General features: G+C 39.9%; 1 protein-coding gene across 1 annotated transcript in view; it reads left to right on the forward strand.

Annotated features, from left to right (window-relative positions):
* Positions 1–23,051, forward strand: part of COL4A4 (collagen type IV alpha 4 chain) — a 105,985-nt gene that overhangs the window by 74,207 nt on the left and 8,727 nt on the right. Inside the window, exons 34-42 of the mRNA XM_057746495.1 lie at positions 1,106–1,213; positions 1,791–1,898; positions 12,051–12,122; positions 13,662–13,790; positions 13,883–13,996; positions 15,348–15,503; positions 17,851–17,958; positions 19,040–19,048; positions 21,775–21,900. Coding sequence (XP_057602478.1) covers positions 1,106–1,213; positions 1,791–1,898; positions 12,051–12,122; positions 13,662–13,790; positions 13,883–13,996; positions 15,348–15,503; positions 17,851–17,958; positions 19,040–19,048; positions 21,775–21,900 — 930 coding nt within the window. The remainder of the gene's footprint in view (positions 1–1,105; positions 1,214–1,790; positions 1,899–12,050; positions 12,123–13,661; positions 13,791–13,882; positions 13,997–15,347; positions 15,504–17,850; positions 17,959–19,039; positions 19,049–21,774; positions 21,901–23,051) is intronic.

Consider the following 23,051-nt stretch of genomic DNA (forward strand, 5'->3'; position numbering starts at 1 on the left):
TGAAATATCATTTCATCCTTACTAAATTAGCTAGAAAACAAATCAACAAACTAAAAAGTCCTCAGTGAGCACATGGTACAGTCTTGGAGTTGTGGTCCTGGGGCTATGCGTGGGTTTCGTGTGGTGTTGTGAGTTGGTGGAGCCTTTATCCAAACCATTTGGCAGCCTCTGTTAAGAACCAAATGCTGAATGGTCTGTTGTTGAAGAGACTAAGAGCAGCCAAGCCTTTCTCTTCAGCATGTCATTGTCACTGTCCTGAGAAGGGGACTGTAGTGTATATTTTTTTAACCTAATATATATATCCACCAGATGTAATATGTGGTTCTGGAACAGGACCCGCCCAGTGTGGACAGCTGTGAGGGACATTAAGGGGACAATTGAGGCAAATCAAGTATGGAAGGAGGTTAGATGCTATTAAGGATCATTATTACTTTTCTTGGCTGTGATAATGTTATTTTGGCCACATAGGAAAATGTTCTTATTTTTCAGACATACCTCCTGAGATATTTAGGGATGAAAGTCCATGATGTCTGTGATTTTACTTTAAAATACTTCAGCATTTTAAAATGCATAAAAAAGAACCAGAATAGCAGACTGTGTTATCTAAAAATTCTACTCCTAGGAATTTTTCCTAAGGTAATAATTTAATAGGAGAAAAACTAATTAAAGATGTATAAAGATCATTATACATAAGAGCAAGAGTTAGGAATAACTTGGATGGCAAATAGTAGAGGAAATTAGGTTAATTAATTTAATTAAGGTTAACTCAATAAGCTATCAGCCAGTTGTTTAAAAACAATAATTAGGAAAGTGATATCAAATTTGGAGAATTCCTTATGATACAATGCTAATTAAAAGATCAGAATATAAAATTGTAGGCCTTATTTACACATTGTTATACATATGAAACACTGTGTTACGTTGGTGGGATTGCAGGTGTTTTGTTTTCAATTTTTACTTAATGTTATCTTTTCAATAGAAAAATTGTACATGTAAAAGAGTAAGAATAGCAAAGAAAATAAAGAGCAGAAATTGGAGGTTTTATAGATTCACTGCCTTGAAGAGCAACTACAACTACTCAGATGTTTGGTCCTTCTTTCTTTAGGACATTTGGGGGCACCCGGCGAGCAGGGCTTGCCTGGTATTCAAGGACCTGGAGGACCACCGGGAAGGTCAGGACCACCTGGCTCCTCTGGACCAGCAGGATGTCCAGGTACCTTGAAAGGAGCCTGGAGACTTCCCAGGCACTCATATATCTCTTGGTGTAGGGGAAGAAGCTGACTCTGCCATTTCCCAGACCTGTGACTTTGGATAAGTCACTTAAATGTACCTATTCCTCACCTGTAATTTGGAGACAGCCAGATCTCACTGGGTTGGTCTGAGAATAGACAAAGACAGCTCCCGTTACATGCCTAGGAGGATGCCAGGCACAAAGTGATGGTCTGACAGAGAAAAGCTCCTTTCCAGCCTTCCCTAATGCACCTGCCATTCAGGATGCTGGTCTCCTTTTCTCCTTTAGACTCAAGGCAAACAGCACACATTCAACACAACATTTTAACGGCTCCTCCTCCTGCAAATTTAGAATCAAGTGAACATTTCAAATCATTGTTGGCAACTTTAATCACTCGGAAGTGTATTTTCTCCTCTTGAGATTAAGTTAGGAGGTCTAGGAAGAAAAAGTAATAAAACAATATCCCAGTTACCCATATATTAAGAACATAGATGACCTTCCCAGTTAATGAAACACATATATCATCTGGGTGTCTGCAAAACCTCCCTGTCGTCCTCAGGTAATGTAGGGGTGCCTGGGCTGCAGGGAAGTCCAGGAGAAATGGGGGATCCTGGTCCAAGAGGCCTCATGGGGGATCCAGGAGCACCAGGTCTTCCAGGATTAAAAGGTAAGTCAAAAGGAACCCCAGCTCATCAGAAAGCTCCAGCCAGTGATGCTCCCACAGGTGCAAAGTGCCTTTCTAACATCCCAGTGACATGCTCTGGGGCCTGTCTCTTTCCAAGGATGCCTGCTGCCACCTCCTGTTCTTTCTTACTCAGGCAGTGCTCGCCTGGTCTCTTGCCCCGCTCTACCAAAATGATGCTATTGCCTCCTCATTTTTGAGGGCATTTCCCCCATTGTTTTCCATAATGTTCAGGCCTTTTCACTTATTCTCTCCCCAGATAGTCAAGCTCCCGTTGTGTCCTAGATTCTCTGTTAGACACTAGCACACAATTTTGAAAAAAATAGAAAATGGTTCCTGCCTTCGCAGAGCTCACAGTTTAGTAGGGGAGACAGTTATTAAATATGTATTTGCCAGTTGGGAAAAGTAAAAGGAAGAGAAAAGAATAAGAAGCTATGGACAAAGAGGAACTAATGGTCATTTTCTTTATTTGATAGTGAAACATTTTTTTCCTGGTTAAGTTTTTCCCTTTAAAATATAGGTCCAGCAGAATAGAATAGAATAGAACAGAAAGAATAGAATAATTTGTTATTAACAAATCTTCATGCCCCTTCATACATCCCTGGTACTTATTCCTTTTCAGTCCATTTCTTTCATTTTAGAAATACTTTTTCCCTATGGGTACTTTGTGTATACCTCTAGCATAACACTTACGTTGTATCACATTTGTTTGTTTAGAGGTCTTTCTCACCAAGTAGAATATACTTTTTTATAAAGCAAGAATCATTTTTTTAAATTGAAGTATAGTTGGTTTACAATGTTGTGTTAGTTTCAGGTATACAGCAAGGTGATTCAGTTAGACACACATATATATCTATTTTTTTCAGATTCTTTTTGCTTATAGGTTATTACAAAATATTGATTTTAGTTCCCTGTTCTACATAGCAGGTCTTGTTGATTATCTATTTTATATATAGTAGTGTACATGTGTTAATCCCAAACTCCTAATTGTCCCTCCCCTCCTTTCCTCTTTGGTAACCGTAAGTTTGTTTCTATGTGTGTGTCTATTTCTATTTTGTATATAAGCTTATTTGTGTCATTTTTTTTTTAGATTCCACATATAAGCAACATTATATGACATTTGTCTTTCATTGTCTGACAATTCATTTAGTATGATAATCTCTAGGTCCATCCATGTTGCTGCAAGTGGCATTACTTCATTCTTTTTTATGGCTGAGTAATATTCCATTGTGTATATGTACCACATCTTCTTTATCCATTCATCTGTCAATGGACATTTAGGTTGCTTCCATGTCTTGACTATTGTAAATAGTGCTGCAGTGAACAGTGGGAACATGTATCTTTTTGAATTATGGCTTTCTCTGGATATATGCTGAGGAGTGGGATTGCAAGATCATATGCTAGCTCTATTTTTAGTTTTAAGAACTATTTTTTATATCCTTGGTACCAGTATATTCCTAATAAGTCTGTTGGTTGGTTATTGTAAGTATTTATTTATTTATAAAGATAAATAAAAATAAATAAAAATTTAAATATATTTATACATTTAAATTTTTAATAATTTCACAAATTTATTTTTATAAATAAATAAATACAATTAACTAATTAATTGAAAAATAGAAGAATGAACAACTGAACGAGTAGCTATGAAGTTGAGAGTCTGTCTTCACCTCAATCAACAGGTGAAGGGTGAAGCCTTACTTGGTAGACTTTTTTAACTGAGACCCTGTGTCTCCTTCCTCCATTTTCTTCCCACTTACCTTCTGCTCTTTGGCCCATACATACACTAAATTGTGGTAAAATAAAAAATACTTCTCTCAGAAGAATTGGAAATCCCTTCTTTTGGGCTTTATCAGTTTATTGCTTTGGAAATCCAAGCAATGTTTTCTACACTCTCATCTCTTCACTCATCAGATAGATTTCAAATAATTCCAGTTTTCCAGCAGTTAGCAGTGTGGTATTACCTGGTGCCTCTGTAGAGAGGGAAATCATTTAGTTTGAAGAGTTGGTATACTTCGTATTTCTATGTAGCCAAAGAACTAGACAGGAAAAGCTCCCATCACAAGATAAGATATCTTTGTAACTGTTCTTGTTCCTCTTCACTGGCATTTTTAGTAATGTGAAGTACAGTGATTGGTGATAAATTTAGGGTTCCAAGCAAAATAATTTTGTTATTTTAAGAGTTTCTCTGGTTATTATGGCTGTTTCCTGTCTCTGGCAATCCCTATAGCCCTGGCTGGGCATTCTTTGATGCTCTTTTGAGTGTCTGGAAGACAGAATTGATAAAGAATCAAAAGAAAATGTTTTCCATTACTTTACTTCTACTGCATCTACACTTCTTCCTATCCTCCTAGGTTAGTGAAATGGCAAGGATTGTCAAGTGTCCTGGTGCCATTATATACACCCAGTCTGACTAAAATGACGAGGCTCATGTTACTATTGTTGATTCTTCCTTCCCTTGAGTTATTGCTAGTTTACATTTATCACATTACTTCAGCATGATATATTACTTAAAAACTGATAGTTAATGAATTTGATCAAATAACAAAATTATTTCCAATTACATCATAATTTGGTTGAAATAATTTGTTTGTTAAGAATAGAAGGTGAAAAAATGAAAATATCACATTCATACCAGTGCACAGACAGATGCTGCAATAATACTTTCTGACCATGCAGGGACACTGTTTCCCTGCAAACAGCCCAGTGAACAACCAATCTTGAAAAAAAACAAAAAAAACAAAAAAAACCCAACCCACAAAACAGTGAAATACATTCCTAGGAATAAAAACATGTACAATATAAATCCATTGTTGCAGTTTATCATGCTGATAGAAAAATGAACCACACTCCGGCAGAAACACTTTGAACTGAGAAACTAAATATTTGAAGTATGTTCTAAATAAGTCAAAGGGACTGATTATCTTGTTTGAACAAACCAGCTGCTGAACTCAAAGTTGTTTGCTCTGCTAAAACAGGCCATATGGATTCTGAGTCCTGCTTGCATTCAGTCAGATTTAAACTTTAACTTTGACATGTGTAAAAACGGCTTGATGCCTAGACTTAAATTTTCCTGTACCTAAAAGGAAGATGCTCAATTCCTGGTTAAACAATAAAGAAACCTAAAACAATAAGCTTCAGCATGAGAACATGTAAAGAATGTGGACTGGGTTATTTTGGTTGCTGGCAGGTCAACTATTTCATAAGAAAAAGCACCTAGAAATGTCTTTTATCAGCATAGAAATGCCAGGCATTTTACAGCTCTGAAAATCACAGAAACATCCTCCCTTCCCTTTTTACAACTAGTGTCCCCCTCCTGCCCTGCCCCCACAGCACTTACCACTCTTGAGGTAATTGTCTGTTTATTCTGTCAAGTCAGGGCTCCGTGGTTAGGGGACCATGTCTTAGGCTCTTGTGTGTCCCCTTAGTAGACAGTCATATATTTTCTGACTTAAAAAAGAATTCAGTCTTATTTCAGAATCTGTTTTGCTAAGTTTTCCACCTTGTTCACCCTTTACCTCTAGTCACAAAGAAAGGGTCTCTCTTTTCCATCAGCTTTCAAGTAGGGGTGACCAGCTGTCCCGGTTTGCCTGAGACATGGGAGTGCCCAGGACACAGAACTTTCAGTGCTAGAACTAGCGAAGTTGCCGGCAAACAGGGATGAGTTGGTCACCCTATTAAAAGTATCAACCTGTTGAAGACCCTGGGGGAGAGAGTAGCATTTTCAGGCTTTAGAACAAAAGAAAACCTCAGAGTGGGAATCCAGTCACAAAGAGTCGATTGGCTCACACAGATGGAAGCTGCGATTATGATTACGGCTGGGGTGGAAGAGTAGATCCTCCAAATAGAGGGAGAGTGCCTCGGCCTGTGAGTGGAATGAGATGCAGCTTTAAATGATGGTTGTTAAGCCAGAGGATGACCGGAGAGTTGAATAAAAAATCCTCATTACCAACGAATGTGCTTTGTGAGACTAATTGCCTCTCCTCTGCCCCGTATATATTTTATACATGAACAACTTTCTGATTTAGAGATTGGGTGGATTAAAAAGCTTTCAGTAAAAGGCAAAAGTTTCCCTTAAAACCCTACCCCCCAGGATAGATCACATTTTGGGTCACAAATCAAGCCTCAGTAAATTCAAGAAAATTGAAATCATATCAAGCATTTTCTCTGATCACAACTCCATGAGACTAGATATCAATTACAGGAAAAAAACTGTAAAAAATACAAACACATGGAGACTAGATAATATGCTATTACACAATCAGGAAATCACTGAAGAAATCAAAAAGGAAATAAAAGAATACCTAGAAACAAATGACAATGAAAACACAACAACCCAAAACCTAAGGGATGCACCAAAAGCAGTTCTAAGAGGGAAGTTTATAGCAATACAGTCCTACCTCAAGAAACAAGAAAAATATAGAATAAACAACCTAACCTTACACCTAAAACAGTTAGAGAAAGAAGAACAAAAAAACCCCAAAGTGAGCAGAAGGAAAGAAATCATAAAGATCAGATCAGAAATAAATGAAAAAGAAATGAACGAAACAATAGCAAAGATCAATGAAACTAAAAGCTGGTTCTTTGAGAAGATAAACAAAATTGATAAACCGTTAGCCAAACTTATCAGGAAAAAAAGGGAGAAGATACAAATCAACAGAATTAGAAATGAAAAAGGAGAAGTAACAACTGACACTGCAGAAAATACAAAAGATCATGAGAGACTACTACAAGCAACTATATGCCAATCAATTGGATAACCTGGAAGAAATGGATAAATTCTTAAAAAAGTACAATCCTCCCAGACTGAAACAGGAAGAAATAGAAAATATGAACAGACCAATCACAAGTACGGAAATTGAGACTGTGATTAAAAATCTCCCAACAAACAAAAGCCCAGGGCCAGATAGCTTCACAGGTGAATTCTATCAATCATTTAGAGAAGAGCTAACACCTATCCTTCTCAAACTCTTCCAAAATATAGCAGAAGGAGGAACACTCCCAAACTCATTCTACGAGGCCACCATCACCTTGATATCAAAACCAGGCAAAGATGTCATAAAAAAAAGAACATTACAGGCCAATATCACTGATGAATAGAGATGCAACAATCCTCAACAAAATACTAGCTAACAGAATCCAACAGCACATTAAAATAATCATACACCATGATCAAGTGGGATTTATCCCTGTAATGCAGGGATTCTTCAATATATGCAAATCAATCAATGTGATACATCATATCAACAGATTGAAGGATAAAAACCATATGATCATCTCAATAGATGCAGGAAAAGCTTTTGACAAAAGTCAGCATCCACTTATGATAAAAACTCTCCAGAAAATGGGCATAGAAGGAAATTACCTCAACATAATAAAAGCCTTATATGAGAAACCAAAAGCCAACATCATTCTAAATGGTAAAAAACTGAAAGCATTCCCTCTAAGAACAGGAACAAGACAAGGGTGCCCGCTCTCACCATTGTTATTCAACATAGTTTTGGAAGTTTTAGCCACAGCAATCAGAGAAGAAAATGAAATAAAAGGAATCCAAATTGGAAAAGAAGAGGTAAAATTGTCACTCTTTGCAGATGACATGTTATTATATATAGAAAACAAACCCTAAAGATTCTACCAGGAAACTGCTAGCACTAATCGATGAATTCACTAAAGTAGCAGGATATAAAATTAATGCACAGAAATCTCTTGCATTCCTATACACTAACCATGAAAGAGCAGAAAGAGAAATTAAGGAAATTCTCCCATTTACCATTGCAACAAAAAGAATAAAATACCTAGGAATAAACCTGCCTAAGGAGGCAAAAGACCTGTATGCAGAAAACTATAAGACATTGATGAAAGAAATCAAAGATGACACAAACAGATAGAGGGACATAGCATGTTCTTGGATTGGAAGACTCAACATTGTGAAAATGACTATACTACCCAAAGCAATTTACAGATTCAATGCAATCCCTATCAAATTACCAACAGCATTTTTCACAGAACTAAAACAAGAAATCTTGTGATTTGTATGGAAACACAAAAGACCCCGAATAGCCAAAGCAATCTTGTGAAGGAAAAATGGAGTTGGTGGAATTAGGCGTCCTGACTTCAAACTATACTACGAAGCTACAGTGATCAAGACAGTATGGTACTGGCACAAAAATAGAAAGGTAGATCAATGGAACAGAATAGAGAAATCAGAAGTAAACCAAGCACATATGGGCACCTTATCTGTGATAAAGGAGGCAAGAATATACAATGGAAGAAAGACAGCCTCTTCAATAGGTGGTGCTGGGAACATTGGACAGCAACATGTCAAAGAATGAAATTAGAACACTTCCTAACACCATACACAAAAATAAACTCAAAATGGATTAAAGACCTCAATGTAAGGCCAGGCACTATAAAACTCCTAGAGGAAAACATAGGCAGAACACTGTAGACATACATCAAAGCAAGATCCTTTTTGACTCACCTCCTAGAATCATGGAAATAAAATCAAGAATAAACAAATGGGAACTAATGAAACTTAATAGCTTTTGTACAGCGAAAGAAACCATAAATAAGAAGACAACCCTCAGAATGGAGAAAATATTTGCCAATGAAGCAACGGACAAAGGATTAATCTCCAAAATATATAAGCAGCTCATGCAGCTTTATACCAAAGAAGCAAATAACCCAATCCACAAATGGGCGGAAGACCTAAATAGATATTTCTCCAAAGAAGACATACAGATGGTCAACAAACACATGAAAAGATGCTCAACATCACTAATCATTAGAGAAATGCAAGTCAAAGCCACAATGAGGTATCACCTCACTATGGTCAGAGTGGCCATCATGAAAATATCTACAAACAATAAATGTTGGAGAGGGTGTGGAGAAAAGGGAACTCTCCTGCATTGTTGGTGGGAATGTAAGCTGGAACAGCCACTATGGAAAACAGTTCGGAGGTTCCTTAAAAAACTAAAAATGGAACTACCATATGACCCAGTAATCCCACTACTGGGCATATACGCAGAGAACACCATCATCCCAAAAGAAACATGTACCATAATGTTCATTGCAGCACTATTTACAATAGCCAGGACATGGAAGCACCCTAAATGCCCATCAACAGAAGAATGGATAAAGTAAATGTAGCACATATATACAATGGAATATTACTCAGCCATGCAAAATTGAACTATATGTAATGAGGTGGATAGACCTAGAGACCATCATGCAGAGTCAAGTAAGCCAGAAAGAGAAAAACAAGTACCGTATGCTAACTCATATATATGGAATCTGAAGAAATGGTACTGATGAACCCAGTGACAGGGTAAGAGTGGAGATGCAGATGTAGAGAATGGACTTGAGGACAGGGGGCTGGGGTGGAGGGTGGGGGGCGAAGGGGAAGCTGGGATGAAGTGAGAGAGTAGCATAGACATAGATACACTACTAACTGTAAAATAGATAGCTATTAGGAAGTTGCTGTATGACAGGGGGAGATCAACTTGATGATGGGTGATGCTTTAGAGGGGCAGGACAGGGAGTGTGGGAGGGAGTCGTGGGAGGGAGGGGATATGGGGATATATGTATAAATACAGCTGATTCACTTTGGTGTACCTCAAAAACTGGTACAAGAGTGTAAAGCAATTATATTCCAATAAAGAGCTTAAAAAAAAAAAAACCCTACCCAGATGTAGCTGCATTCAATTTAGAAAGATAACATTGGGTCAGATAAGGGTCAGCCAGTTCAACAATGGCGAAAGGCTGAGGCTGTGATAGTGCAGGATCTGGATGTGTTGATGTGACAATGAGAGTTGGCAGGACCTGAGACATCTCACCCCCAGCCAAGTCCCCGAGCCATCAATCTCTGTGGCTTAAGCTGGAGATCAAAGCACACTGGAATAGAAGAGTAGTGATAGATGGCAATAAATATCCAGATTTGGCAGATGGAGAAGGTCTGCATGTTCTTTTGGTGCAAACTTGAAACGTTTGCTCATAAATAGGAAAGAGAATTGGAAAATAAACTCAGCCAGAACTGATAAAAGTGGTTAGGAAATTAGAGCTTTAGGGAAAAGAAGGGTGCATCCCACCTTCGTTTTTTTCTTTTCTTTTGATGCAAGAGAATATGGCTTATTCACATGAATCTAACGTTTAGATTTTAAAAATAGAATAACTGTTTCCAGTATGGATAAGAAATAAAACGGAACCAACAAACTGTTCCATCTTCCAACAAGAAGTCTACAGAGAACTTGCTTTAAATGAAGAGATAATAATTAGCACTGGAATTCTTTATATGCATATGGGTAGCACTAACTTCCCCAAATCTTACTCATCCTGTAAATCTATCAATGAAAGATGTGACATGCAAATAGAAATTGAAGTCTGCCCTTTTTTGTAGCTTTCTCTCCACCTGTTCAATCTCTCACCCACCCTGTTCCACAGTTGGTCATTCACTCATTCATTCATTCACTCACTCATTCATTCAACAACATTTATTGAGCACCTACTACATGTCAGGAGATATGCTAAGTGACAGGATAGAAAGGCTAATAGGATCTGATCTTGCACTCAATTAATTTACCCAAAGTAAACCAGCCACCAAAGACAGGATTGCGGTACAGAGTGGAATGGGCCTGGCAGAAGAGCATTGAGGGAGCTCTATGTACGTGCCGTAGGGGTAGATAACAGGCAGTTCTCTCTCTTAGTCATAAGCTGAGAGTGTGATTATCACAAATTCGAAGGCTGTGACCCTAAACTGAATGAATGGCTGGCTGTGCTCCGAGGAGCTTTTAGCCTTAGATGAGAAAGAATAGTTTCTGGATGGAGGATCCATTAATGAAATGGGAAGGTTACCAGGCTTGGCCAGGAGCTGAGGAGACGATTCTTTCTCCCACATCAATCAGTGGGATGTGCGTGGAGCACCTGGCAGAAGGCTCAGCATCCAGGAGATGTTCTGTACCTACTAGTTATCTGTCTCTTCCCTTCCTCTCTCCCTCCTTGCCTTTACTTCCTCCCTACAAATCTATATATTTATATATTATAAATATATATAACATATTATATATACTACATGTATTATATATTATAAACATAGTTATAAATATCTCTATATTTATCAATCTATAGATTTATAGGTGTTCACTGTTCAGTGACAAGTTATGTAAAGTCAGATTAGTAGATGTCTCCTTAGAGAACTATAATGACATCTGACAGAAGGTTCTGAAAGAAGATGCAGGCATCAGCGAGATCTAATTACAGAGAATGGAGTTTTCAGTGATCATCATGGAATAAATTTAGTAGTTGCCAAGAGGTATCAGAGTGATTCTCTTTCAAAGAAATGGTAGTGAAGGACCAGCTGGAGCCACACTTGACCTGCAGGCTTGTTCTTTCTGAATAGCACGGTGCTCAAAAAAATCAGTAGAGTGTGTAGTCGTCAGTGTGCCACAGGCCCCACTTGTCCTTACTGTCTTACTACATTTATCTGAATAGATTCTGAAGACATTAGCATCTGCAGACTGTGGTGCAGTGAAAGATCCTGGGCCTGAGAGGAAGGAAGTGGGGGTTTGGTCCCACCCAATCCCTTTCCTTGTCTAGGATGATTTTATTGTTGTAAAACTGGAGGTCATTTCCTATACCAAGATTCAGTAATTCTAGACTGTATCTGATTAGACAGAGAGTGAGAGAAAGAGAGAAAGAGAGAGGTTCATGATATGGTCATAAACCAACAGCACTGTGTTAAAACCAAAGAAAGGTATGTGTTAGGATATATGCCTGGGCAAGGGATGGAGTGGGAGGTTGGGGTTAGCAGATGTAAGCTATTATATATAGAATGGGTGAATGGCAAGGTCCTGCTGTATAGGACCTATGCACAAAGAACTATACTCAATATCCTGATAAACCATAATGGAAAAGAATATAAAAGAAAGGTATGTGTTAAGCTGTCAACATGTTTCATGATGACTACTGGCATGGATTCTGCCTTGAGAATGATATGTAAATGGTGAGGTCTCATGGTTCCCGCCTGGAGAATCTGTGGGTCCCCATCAGCTCACCCTCCTCGGACAGTGCCTGTGAGGTGCAGCCAGAGAATGTGAACAGCTGATTTTTCCTTGTGTGTCACAGACCTGCAATGTGTTTCAGGTCTCTCCGGGTCGCCCGGCCTGAATGGCTTGCACGGTTTAAAGGGTCAGAAAGGCAGCAAAGGCGCTTCAGGTAAGAGAAAACCCTTTGCAAGAGGCCGAACAGCAGTCAGTGGACTGTCAGTGTCTGCTGGTATTTCCTCCCTTCACAAGATTCGGGTGCGAAACTAAGACACTGGTTTAGCTTAGATTCATGATGTTGGAACTGTTTTTAGCACTGATGATGACATATAAAAAGGACACTTGAGAAAACCCAGTTTAAGCAGGAATGGTTGGTTAACAGTGCCTTTTGCTGATACTGCTTGGGACTATCTATTAAATAATTGCTTAAGTGGAGCTAGATTTCAAAATGTTATGAATAACAAATAAATAGTCGGGCTTTTTTGGTATTGTTTTGTTTTACATGTTGTCACGCCAAGTACATCCACGTGGGTCTAATTAGTACTTCTAACATCCTTCAATAGCCTGCTGCTAAAACAAATTACCTGAACAAATTGCTGTTATTCTTGATACCACAAATAGGCTAATCATCAACATCTTAGCTTGTTCTGTTATTTGAATAGAAAGCACAATTGGTTGCGTTACTTTCTTAGAAAAAGAGCTCGCAATCAGGGTAGCTGGAATCAGACATGCGGATTTCGGGGACTGTGGGAAAAGGATTGAGTTGTGCTGAGGGGCTTGAATCTGTTGTTGAGGAGTGACAAAACCTTTATATGGTTTGGAAGATCAAGAAGTAATTTAGCTCACTTAACTGAGGAACCCAGAGGCAGGGCAAGAATAAAGATGCAGATGTAGAGAACGGACTTGAGAACACAGCGGGGTGGGAGGCCAGGTAAGGGGAAGCTGGGATGAAATGAGAGAGCAGCACTGACATATATACACTACCAAATGTGAAATAGATAGCTAGTGGGAAGCTGCTGCATAACACAGGGAGATCAAGTCGATTGATGATGACTTAGAGGGGTGGGATAGGGAGGGTGGGAGGGAGGCTCAAGAGGGAGGGGATAAGGGGATATATGTATAAATACAGCTGATTCACTTTGTTGTACAGCAGAAACTGGCACAACAGTGTAAAACAATTACACTCCAATAAAGATCTGAAAAAAAAAATGCACGATACCCTACAGGGGAAAAAAATTTTTTTTAGCTCAGAGTTCAGTTAGTGGCTCTTCGAAATAGTCTGGTAAAATGTGCACCCTCTCCACTGAAACCAATGAAATTCTGCCTTTTCAGTGTGAAACTGCACAATCATTGTATTTGTTTGCCAGTTTCCACCTTAAATTTCAAACCATTTTACTCACAATCACTTATCGTTAGATCTCGTTCATTTCACTCTTTCCATTGTAGAGATTGAAGGGTTGGTGTTGTCACTAAGCTGTTGTGTTTTTAAATGTGGGAAATAACCATAAAATAAATCAAAGCTACGCTGGACAAGTGTGACAGGTCATAAGAGAGGAGATGGCAACCCAGGAAGAGTATACAGCCATTTGCACGCTCAACAGAACTGGCTGCATCCCTGTCACCTGCCTATTTGAGAGCAGTTCCTTTCCGGGCCCCACAACAGGGACACACCAGGAGAAGATGCAGTGCTAATGCTATTTTCCTCGTTAAGGTTCTCATGAAATGGGCCCACCCGGTCCAGTGGGAATGCCTGGGCCAAAAGGGGAGACAGGAGACCCTGGGAGCCCAGGAATTTCTCCTCCAGGAATTTTTGGAGAAAAAGGTCCCCCAGGTCCCCCAGGTAAGAAGCAGCATACTTTGCCCTTCTCTCAGTAACTAAATCCAAACCTTCCAAATGTGATGAGGCTAACAGCTAAGCATGTCCCTCCTCAGGGAGACCTGGACTGCCTGGTGCTGCAGGTGCCCCAGGAAGAGCTCTTAAGGGTGACATTCTGGACCCAGGTCTGCCTGGAGATCAGGGGCCTCCTGGCCCCGATGGACCAAGAGGTATGAGAAAAATCATGGCAAAGGATGGTGATGCTCCTTTCCTAAGATGCCGCCAGCTCTGTAGGGATGGAGGAGCAGAGAACCACCTTAGCAGCCCCATCGATTGGCAGATGGAAACAGGGGGGTGTGGGCAGTGGTGGGCTCTCAGGACCATACTCAGGACCAGAGCTTAGGCCTCTCACTCTTCTGTTGCTCTACCTTAGAGCAAGGCTTTCCCATTACCAACTTGATGCTGAGCATGAGGATGCAGAAGTGACCAGCAGGAGGCAATCTCATCCTCCTTGTTGGTCTCAGTATCTGCACAGAAAGCACTGCTTCTGGCCCAGAGTGATAGGACCCAGGCCTGACTCACACACAGCAACAGTCTCTTCATGTGCTGCTAACAGTACATTTTTGTTCCTCTCATCACTTCACTGAGACAAACTCTAGCAAGTCAGTATTTAACAAAGTAAGACTAGACCAGAGCTGGTCAGGGAGTTAGGAAAAGAATGTGGCTCAGTGCAGTGTTTTGCCAAATGCAGGCAATCACATTTCTACTAGCTCATAGAACTCTTCCAGAGAGACAGAAACCTTTAATCTTTAGAATTTAGTAAGTTTGGGATAAAATATATGCAGTAGTTCTATTTTACACTGAGAAAAATAAAGATGCTCAAAATGTGCTAAGAAGTTTAAAAGCTAAGTAGGAATCAAATTTGGACGCAATTCCCGTGTGTAGACACTGGTTTTCAGATAGGATTTTAAATTTAATTGAGTGGATATTCCTTTTCCATCAGCCAGATTTTCTTAAAAGCCTATTATCTCTCTCTGTCCATCCATCCATCTACCCATCCACCCATCATCCATCCATCCATCCATCCATCCATCCATCCATCCATCCATCCTTCCATCTTGTGAAAGCAGTGGGAAGGCAATGCAAAGAGAAATCATAAACTGATACTTTCAAAAGGAATGGCTCTGAAGGGAAGGAAGGCTTTGCTTAGCTTATGTAGTTCAACAGTTACTAACAGACCATTTACACCATTTCTCAGTTTGGGCTCCATGAGACATATTGTTTTACTTCTGATTCTATTGACTTTCTTTTTGTTTTTTTGTTTGTTTTTGGCACACGGGCTTAGTTGCTCCGTGGCATGTGGGATCTTCCTGGAGCAGGGATCGAACCTGTGTCCCCTGCATTGGCAGGCGGATTCTTAACCACTGCGCCACCTAGGAAGCCCTGACTTTCTTATTCTTATAATTCATTGCATCCCTTGCTTGTAAGTCATTAAATTCCTTTCCTTAAGAAGCTCTCTGCAACCAGCATGCACATTTGTCTTTGACTGAAAGAATCTTTTTGCCTACTCCCTGTGATCAGGAATACCCGGGCCTCCGGGGCCCCCTGGGAGAGTTGACCTTCTGAAAGGGGAACCAGGTGACTGTGGTCTCCTGGGGGCTCCAGGTCCCCCGGGCCCACCAGGCCCTCCAGGACACAAAGGCTTCCCAGGATGTGATGGAAAAGATGGCCAGAAAGGTATGAATGCAAGTAGTTCCTTAAGTAGTACTGGGTGACTTTCACTATCTGTCCCTTAAGGGTCTGGGGTATGCACTACTGTCAGGTAATTCTCATTTCCTATGGAAACAGTGAGTGCATTTCCAACACGTCCTGACTTTCCCAGAGTCCTAATGGACAAGTAAGAAGAAGAAACACAAGTTCATCTTTAACCCCTAATAACATACTTGATAATCTTCTAGACAAGAACTAAACAATAGAAATTTAATGCAAGCTACATATGTAATTAAAAGGTATAGTAGCAATATTTTCAAAGTAAAAAGAAACAAAAATTTTCATACTTTATTTTATTTAACATAATATATTCAAATACTATTTTAACATAAAAATCATTCTAAATTATCAACAGGATAATTAGGGTTAGTTGTACAAACCTAGTTTCTCTCCCAAATAAGACACTCCTTTCTGCTGTTGAAATCTGGTGTGTATTTTACACTTACAAAACGACACAGTTTGGACTTGCCGATTTCAAGTGTTCAATAGCTATATGTGGTTAGTGGCTTCTGTATTGGATAGTTCAGTTTTAGACTGCTGACTTCGCCTTTTTATATTCACAAAGGAGTCTCCATTGCTGAATTCCTCCACTATTTAAGGCTAAAGTATTTATTTTAATTAATTTTTACCTAACTGCTAATATTTGGGAAACTTAGTTTTTGGCTGTGGGAATTTTAGAAAATTTTGAGGTTCATAGGACAATTTGTTGAGAAGAGACCAATAAAGATTATCCATTTTACCTCCTTATATCATAAATAAGGCAGCTGGATACTAGAGAAGCAAATATTGAACTTTGCAGGAGCCCAATAACTAGCACCCTGCCTGACTTTGGAACCAAATGTGAAATAAGGCAAACAATTAAGGCAGAAAGGAGGTCAAAATCACCATGAGGCTGCCATAACTAGAATGCAAATGGCATCCCTGAAATTATGCAGTGCACAACCTGTACAACAGTACACAGCAATAAAATCAATTTTAGAAATTGTGGCTTATATCTGCAGGTATTTGGGCTTCCAATTATTAAGCCCCAGAATTGGACAAACACACCTAACACTCTAGTCACCAAGAGGAAGGAGGAGGGGGCTGGTTATACAACCTTGTCCCTCTCCCTGATAAGACACCCCTCCTCCCCAGTGGCTACCCTAGGGAATGAACCTTCACCGGGAGATATACTTCAGGATTAGGGAAATAGCAAGTCGTATAAATAACAGCCACCTACAAAAGGATATACAAAGAATTAGACGTGTTGGTGGAACCATGAATCATGCTTCTTAACTGCCATTCCAGTGGGCATAAGGGCCAAAGAGTACTTAGCAGTTAAAAGGAAGAGGGAATTTCCTCAATTTACCGTTTCAGACTTACACAGTGGGAAATATTTGATCTATTCCATACATTATTAGGAATCTACAGAAATATAGTGGTGAACAAATTCAAATAGAGTCCCCACTATTTAAGTGAAACATAGGGCTTCACAGGAGAAGACAGACATTCACATTAAAGGATGCATCTATATTAACTGAGAGAAATGCACTGAGTGGTCGGGCACCCTTCTCTGGTGCTTATCAAAAAGCAGCTGGACTTGGTTGGGATTCCAGAGAGGGCTTCTCCGGCATGATCTGCACACAACAGAATGAGGAGGACTTCCTGGACAGAGAGGAGAGAAGGGACAGTATGTGCGAGGCACTGAGTGGCTAGTGTGGCTGAAACAGAGAGTGAGGAAGAGAGAGGTGGAAACTCAGGGCCGGGTGGTCCCCAGACAGTGGAGCATCTTTCCTAACTTTTCCTTTCCATTATAGTCCTTTGACTGTCTCCAGAGAAAGTTCAGGATTACTGGGCGTTTTTTTTTTTTAATATATATATATTTTTTTCATGTCTTGCCATGATCGTTTATTTTATTTTACTATTTTTTTAAATGAATGGTGTGTGTATTTTATTTATTTTTTACTTATTTATTTTTTGGCTTCACTGTGCAGCATGCAGGATCTTAGTTCCCAGACCAGGGATTGAACCTGTGGCCTCTGCGTTGGTTGCGCAGAGTCTTAACCACTGGACTGCCAGGGAAGTCCCAGGATTACTGGGCTGTTCATTCCAATTTAGTTTTGCCTTAGTCCTACTGATGGATTGCTATGTTCCCTTCATCCAGAGGCAGCTCTTCTCATCCTTTCAAAGAAAGTGAGGAACTGTTCTCTAAGGCTGACTTTGCCCTGCAGTGTGCTGGAGTGAACCTCTGAGTTCAGTCCATTGAGCTGTCATTGTCTTTATATTGCTTTGTTCTAGTGCCCTCCTCTTCATATGTTGCATATGTTTCTTTTAGGACCAATGGGATCCCCAGGGCCACAGGGGCCACCTGGAACTCCTGGGCCACCTGGAGAGAAGGGTTTACCTGGACTTCCAGGCAGACAAGGGCCCTCGGGTCCTCCGGGTAAGCTTCTAATGCCTAGTCATCTCCACCCAGCAGCCTACATACAGTGCTTTGTTTAAATATTTACAATGAGGATCATCTTTCACAAAGTAATTATTCTGAAATAACCAGCAAATTCTAATAAGTTAAGCTCTTTCTGATAAAGATTATGTTTGTCTCAGGCTGCGCTATAGAGTCTCAGGTTTGGTAAACTTATTTATTACTGGAACAAGTAAGTTTGAAAGCTAGGAGTTGATTTTACATATACTATTTCTAAGATAAATAAATCTGTGTTCCCTCACACAAGAGGCAAAGACGATTTGACTATTGTACGTGAAGACAGTATATTCAATTTCTGTCCTTGAATTCCCTCCCATTGATTTTCCTAGATGTTTTGTTTAACTTTTCCTGTAAATTACATTAGTTCCTATGAAGATGAAAGGCTGTTTGATTTAAGTTCTGTAGACAACAAATTTTCATCAGAGTCAAAGTAAGCGAAGGAAGAGTTGGAAGGGCAAATAGATGCATATTTGAGATTGGCAGAAGTAATATCTTTCAAGATCCTAAATGAATCCTATGGCAATGTGGTATCAGCTCAGAATATTTTGCAGTCTCCTCAATTAGCACTCTAGTCCAAAGAATCAGTGGATTGCACGGCCTTATGACGGATCACAGAACAACATGACAAAGAGCTTCTATTGTGATTCTGTGATTCTTTCTGTGCGTAATCTACAAAACTTCGCAAATTAATATGGAATTTTCAGAAGCCTTCAAGTGGACAGAATTTCTACATACATTAAATTAGGGCATATTTGCTGTAAGAAATCATCTTGAATTTTATATTGTGCAAGAGAGTTTCATTTCAGGTCTTCCTAGATATGAAAACTCCATTAATCATAGCTGTTCTTGTCAATAATGTTACTGTGGACCTTTTATATAAATAAGGTGCCGTCATCCTGCTTGTCAATCTATGCTGTCCTCAGATTATTATTTATGTTCTCAAACAATTGATTTCACTTTTGTCCTAATTCACACATTTAAAATCTCTTTCTATCATATGAAAATCGTGTGGCCTCATCTTTTCGGCTTTGGATCTCTCCAGGTTCCAGAGGTAAGTGTTGCTATAAGATAAAAATTTCCTCTAAATCTCATTTCCAGTCATTTCCATACTTGCCTTTTTCACTGTATTTGTGAGGGCAACTTTGTTAAATTTTTCAGATGGGGTGCTGTAATTATATTAGGTTTTAATGCCTTTGCTTCCACGTTACAGATATAGTAACCCCATATTAGAGTGTCCCAATGCTGAGCCTCATTATAGGTTGTCAAGGCTGCATAGAGACTCAGCTTATATAATTTCAATTCAGGCACAGAGTATGAACACTTTCTCTGTCAAATGCTACAGTACATACCAGTGTTAGTTTTCTTTCTAAATTCTACAATATAAATACAGAGAACATCCCTAAAATAAGTAGTATCGACGACATGAAAAGCTGGGTCTTTACCACCCAGTAAGGGGCTGTGACAAGACTTTCTTGTCACTCCCGAAGTCCATTTTCAAGGAGAAAGTTTCTTTGTGTGTTAAAATGAAAATGCTATTATTCTTTTCAACCAAGTGTTCACTTAATCCTCCACAATGCAAAAGCAACGTATTATTTTGTGTCTGGCATTTTCAAAGCGCATAAAAAGAATTTCTCAAAAGAAGAAAAGAAAAATCGTGAATGTGTGTATTTGTTCTTTCCACGTGTCTGTTATTAACCCTAAGGAACGCTGCCCTGAATACAGATGCCATATATTATTTTTAGGACCCTTAGAAGAGATGCCTCGGCCCCTTTCTTTTAGCTTCTGGTCTGTCAAAAAGTAAAGAAAAGCAAAATCAGAATTTTAAGCAATCCTGCCATTTTAAATGTTTATATTTTAAAATTAGCATTGTATATGTAACGAGTTTTCACTTCAGTCCTTTTTAGTGTCTCTCTGTGACTGTATAGATAAACTCATTGGAAGGTAACATCAACATCCTAAATACGAAGTACCAGCCAAACGCCCCCCCCCCCCCCCAACTTACCTGCTTCCTCTTCTCCACCCCCACTGGTGAATTCCCACCCTAATGCACCACATTATCCAGGGAAAATAGAAAATACCCACATGCATCTCTCTCAGGTCACTTGGAAAAGCCAAGTTTTACATTAAATTATACATACTGTAGAAAGGCCTCTAACTTGGTGTTACTTGTGGTTTCATACAATAATTTCCAGGAGATTAAATTCCAAAAAGCTTATAGGGTTCAAGTCCATTTTCTGCAGGCACAGTAACTACTGTGTAGACTACGTTGTCATTATGGACAGATTTCCTAGGATTGTCTCACTGCTTTATCATTGTTCTTAAAATTATTTTGCACATTTGTATGAATTTTAAGAAAACTATAACTGACAAATGATATGTTTCAAAATATGTTGCATTTCTTAGAATTCACCATGTAGATGTTTCAGAGTTCTTACGGAAGGCAGTATGGGGTGGGGTGAAGAGCACCTTTTTGGAGCCAAGATGTCTTGGATTTTAATCTAGACTATGCCACGTGGTAGCTGTGTGACCTTTGATATGTCACGTATTTACCCAAGCCTGAGTTTTCTTCCCTGTAACCTTCTAATGACAGCAGCGCACACACACACAGGCTGGGTGGGAACATTCAGTCATAAAGCACTTAGCACGAGGTCTAATACATGATAATAGTAAGTGTTAGCTGTTATCATTTTGGTTTAGTATTATTATTTCTTTTTCCTGGTGGAAGTTTGCAGGGTGACTGAATGAAGATTTAGAAAAAAAAAATGTTCTTAGAGATGTGAATGTAACCAAGAAGAAGAAAAAAATTAAACCTTTAGGGCAGTGGTTCTCAAAGTGAGACCCCCACATCAGCACCATCAGCCTCACCTAGACACATGTTATATTATACAGAATGTCGCCCGCGCCTCCCCCAGACCTGCCAGCTCAGAAACTCTGGGCTCTAATGAGCCTGATAGATGATTACGATGTGCTAAAGTCAGAACTGCAGCTTTCTAGTGGCGCTTCTTAGCCCTGGCTAATGTTGGAATCATCTGGAGAGTTTAAAAAATTAGCGATGCCTGGGTTCTGTCCCACAGATTCCTTTTTAATAATCTAGATGGGATGCCGGCAGCAGTACTTTTGAAGAGCTCTGCAGATGGGTTTATTGTACAGTCAAGCTTGAGGGCACAGCCCAGGCCACATCCTATACCAATTAAACCAGTATTTATGGAGTGGGACCCAGATATCAGTATTTTTATAACTCCCCTGGATAAATCCAACATGCACTCAAGGTTGAAAGTCACTGCTTCAGTGCCTCTAACAATCTTGAAATTCTGTCTCTTGAGTAGCAGACACTCTGGAAATCCAGCTGGCTGCAGTGTAGACATGAACTAGAGCAACGTTAGGCTGAGTGTGAGGAACCCTCCAGGACCTCTCTCCATGCCACCTGTGGCCAGAACCTAGTAAGAAATGGCGCACATCCTGCGAAGGTCACCAATTGATGGCTATCTTAGCCAGCTTTCACTACTTTGCTTCATACTTCTTTTGCTGCCTCTGAGATCCTATTCACTCACTCATTCACTCAGTCATTTATTCATTCAACGAAAAGCTTTCTAGACATTTTCATGCCGCACGTAGTGAATAAGACAAAGTCCCGCCTTCATGCAGCCGACATTGAAAGGTTGAACATTCATGATAACATTTTAATGTAGCGTCAGAAGCCCATCCAGCTCCAGATGGTGGAAGGACCTGGTTCATAAGCATTTGAATTGCTCACACAGGTGGTGATTCCAATTTCAGGTGAACCTGGGCCCCCTGCAGACATGGATGCCTGCCCCCGAATCCCAGGGCTTCCTGGGGTACCAGGCCCACGAGGACCAGAAGGAGCCATGGGGCTCCCTGGACTGAGAGGCCCCCCAGGACCAGGTATGAGCCTCATGCTGATTGTTCATTATTGGCAGCATAGATGCCGAAGTGAAAATCTAGGTGTTCGCTACGTACTTTTTTGGTATGGAGCCTAAACAACTAGTGGGGATGAAAATCTCCTTCCCCTTAAACATTTTTTCTACATTTATCCAAAGGTTTAATCATGTAGTAGCAGGACCGACACATCCCTTCTATTTTTCTGGGGAACGCCTACTTTAATCTTTTACCCTTGGGCAGCTTTTGAACATGAGGTTTTGAAATCTGTTAGCACCACAGAGTAGATGCTCTGTGAGTAGTCATTATTAGGTGTTGATTTGACCTTGAATTAAAAACAATTGAATTGGGGCTCAGTGGAGCAGAACCGCCTACAAGAAGGGAAGAGGAGGTGAATCACTTGGAAGAGGAAGAGGAAAGGGGGGTGGGTCACTCTGAGGCAAAGAAGCCATTGCTCATCTAATGGATTTGAGCATTGCTCAGTCATTGTCAGGGTGACAGGATTCTTATTTAAGTATTTACACCAAACCATTCCTTTAAAAGGTGCCCCCCAAATGGTTTATTTTCTCTTCATATATCCCCACCTCGCTGGTTAATTTACAAAGAAAATAAGGAGTTTGGGCTGGTCATCTATAGATAACTGATCTCTTTAGACCAGTGGCAGTGCCTGTGATTCTAGATGCCAAATTCTAGAAACGAATATGCAAATTAGCCTAAGACGCATGAAACCATTCCTCTTCCCGTTTTTTCCCACTGCCCAGCTGTGGCTTTGGCTCTTGGTAGTTCAGGGCCAAAGAAATTGGAAATAGAACTGAATTTTGCACCACCTGTTTTCCTTGTGTTTCCCCAAACCCAAATAGCTAAGGACTCAAGAGATGTCCTGGTCCGCTGGAGTCTGAGTAGTTCTTGGGTAGCGTCCAGAACAGCTCTGGAGCCTTGCTCATGTTAGCATGGGGTTCTGTTGTTTGTATTTGCTGCATTGAATCTGCATTTGTGCAGTCAGTTAACTGAGTGTTGATGAGAGTAACTTCCTTTCACAGCGCACGAGTGCTGGGGATTGAGAGTAATTACTTAACTTCTCTTTTCTTTGGTGCTTGTTGCATGAATAAGCCCTTAGTCAGTAAAACTCGTCACTCAACCTTATTTTAAAACCAAGC

This window comes from Hippopotamus amphibius, chromosome 8, assembly GCF_030028045.1.
Source record: "Hippopotamus amphibius kiboko isolate mHipAmp2 chromosome 8, mHipAmp2.hap2, whole genome shotgun sequence".
Taxonomy (NCBI): Eukaryota; Metazoa; Chordata; class Mammalia; order Artiodactyla; family Hippopotamidae; genus Hippopotamus; species Hippopotamus amphibius.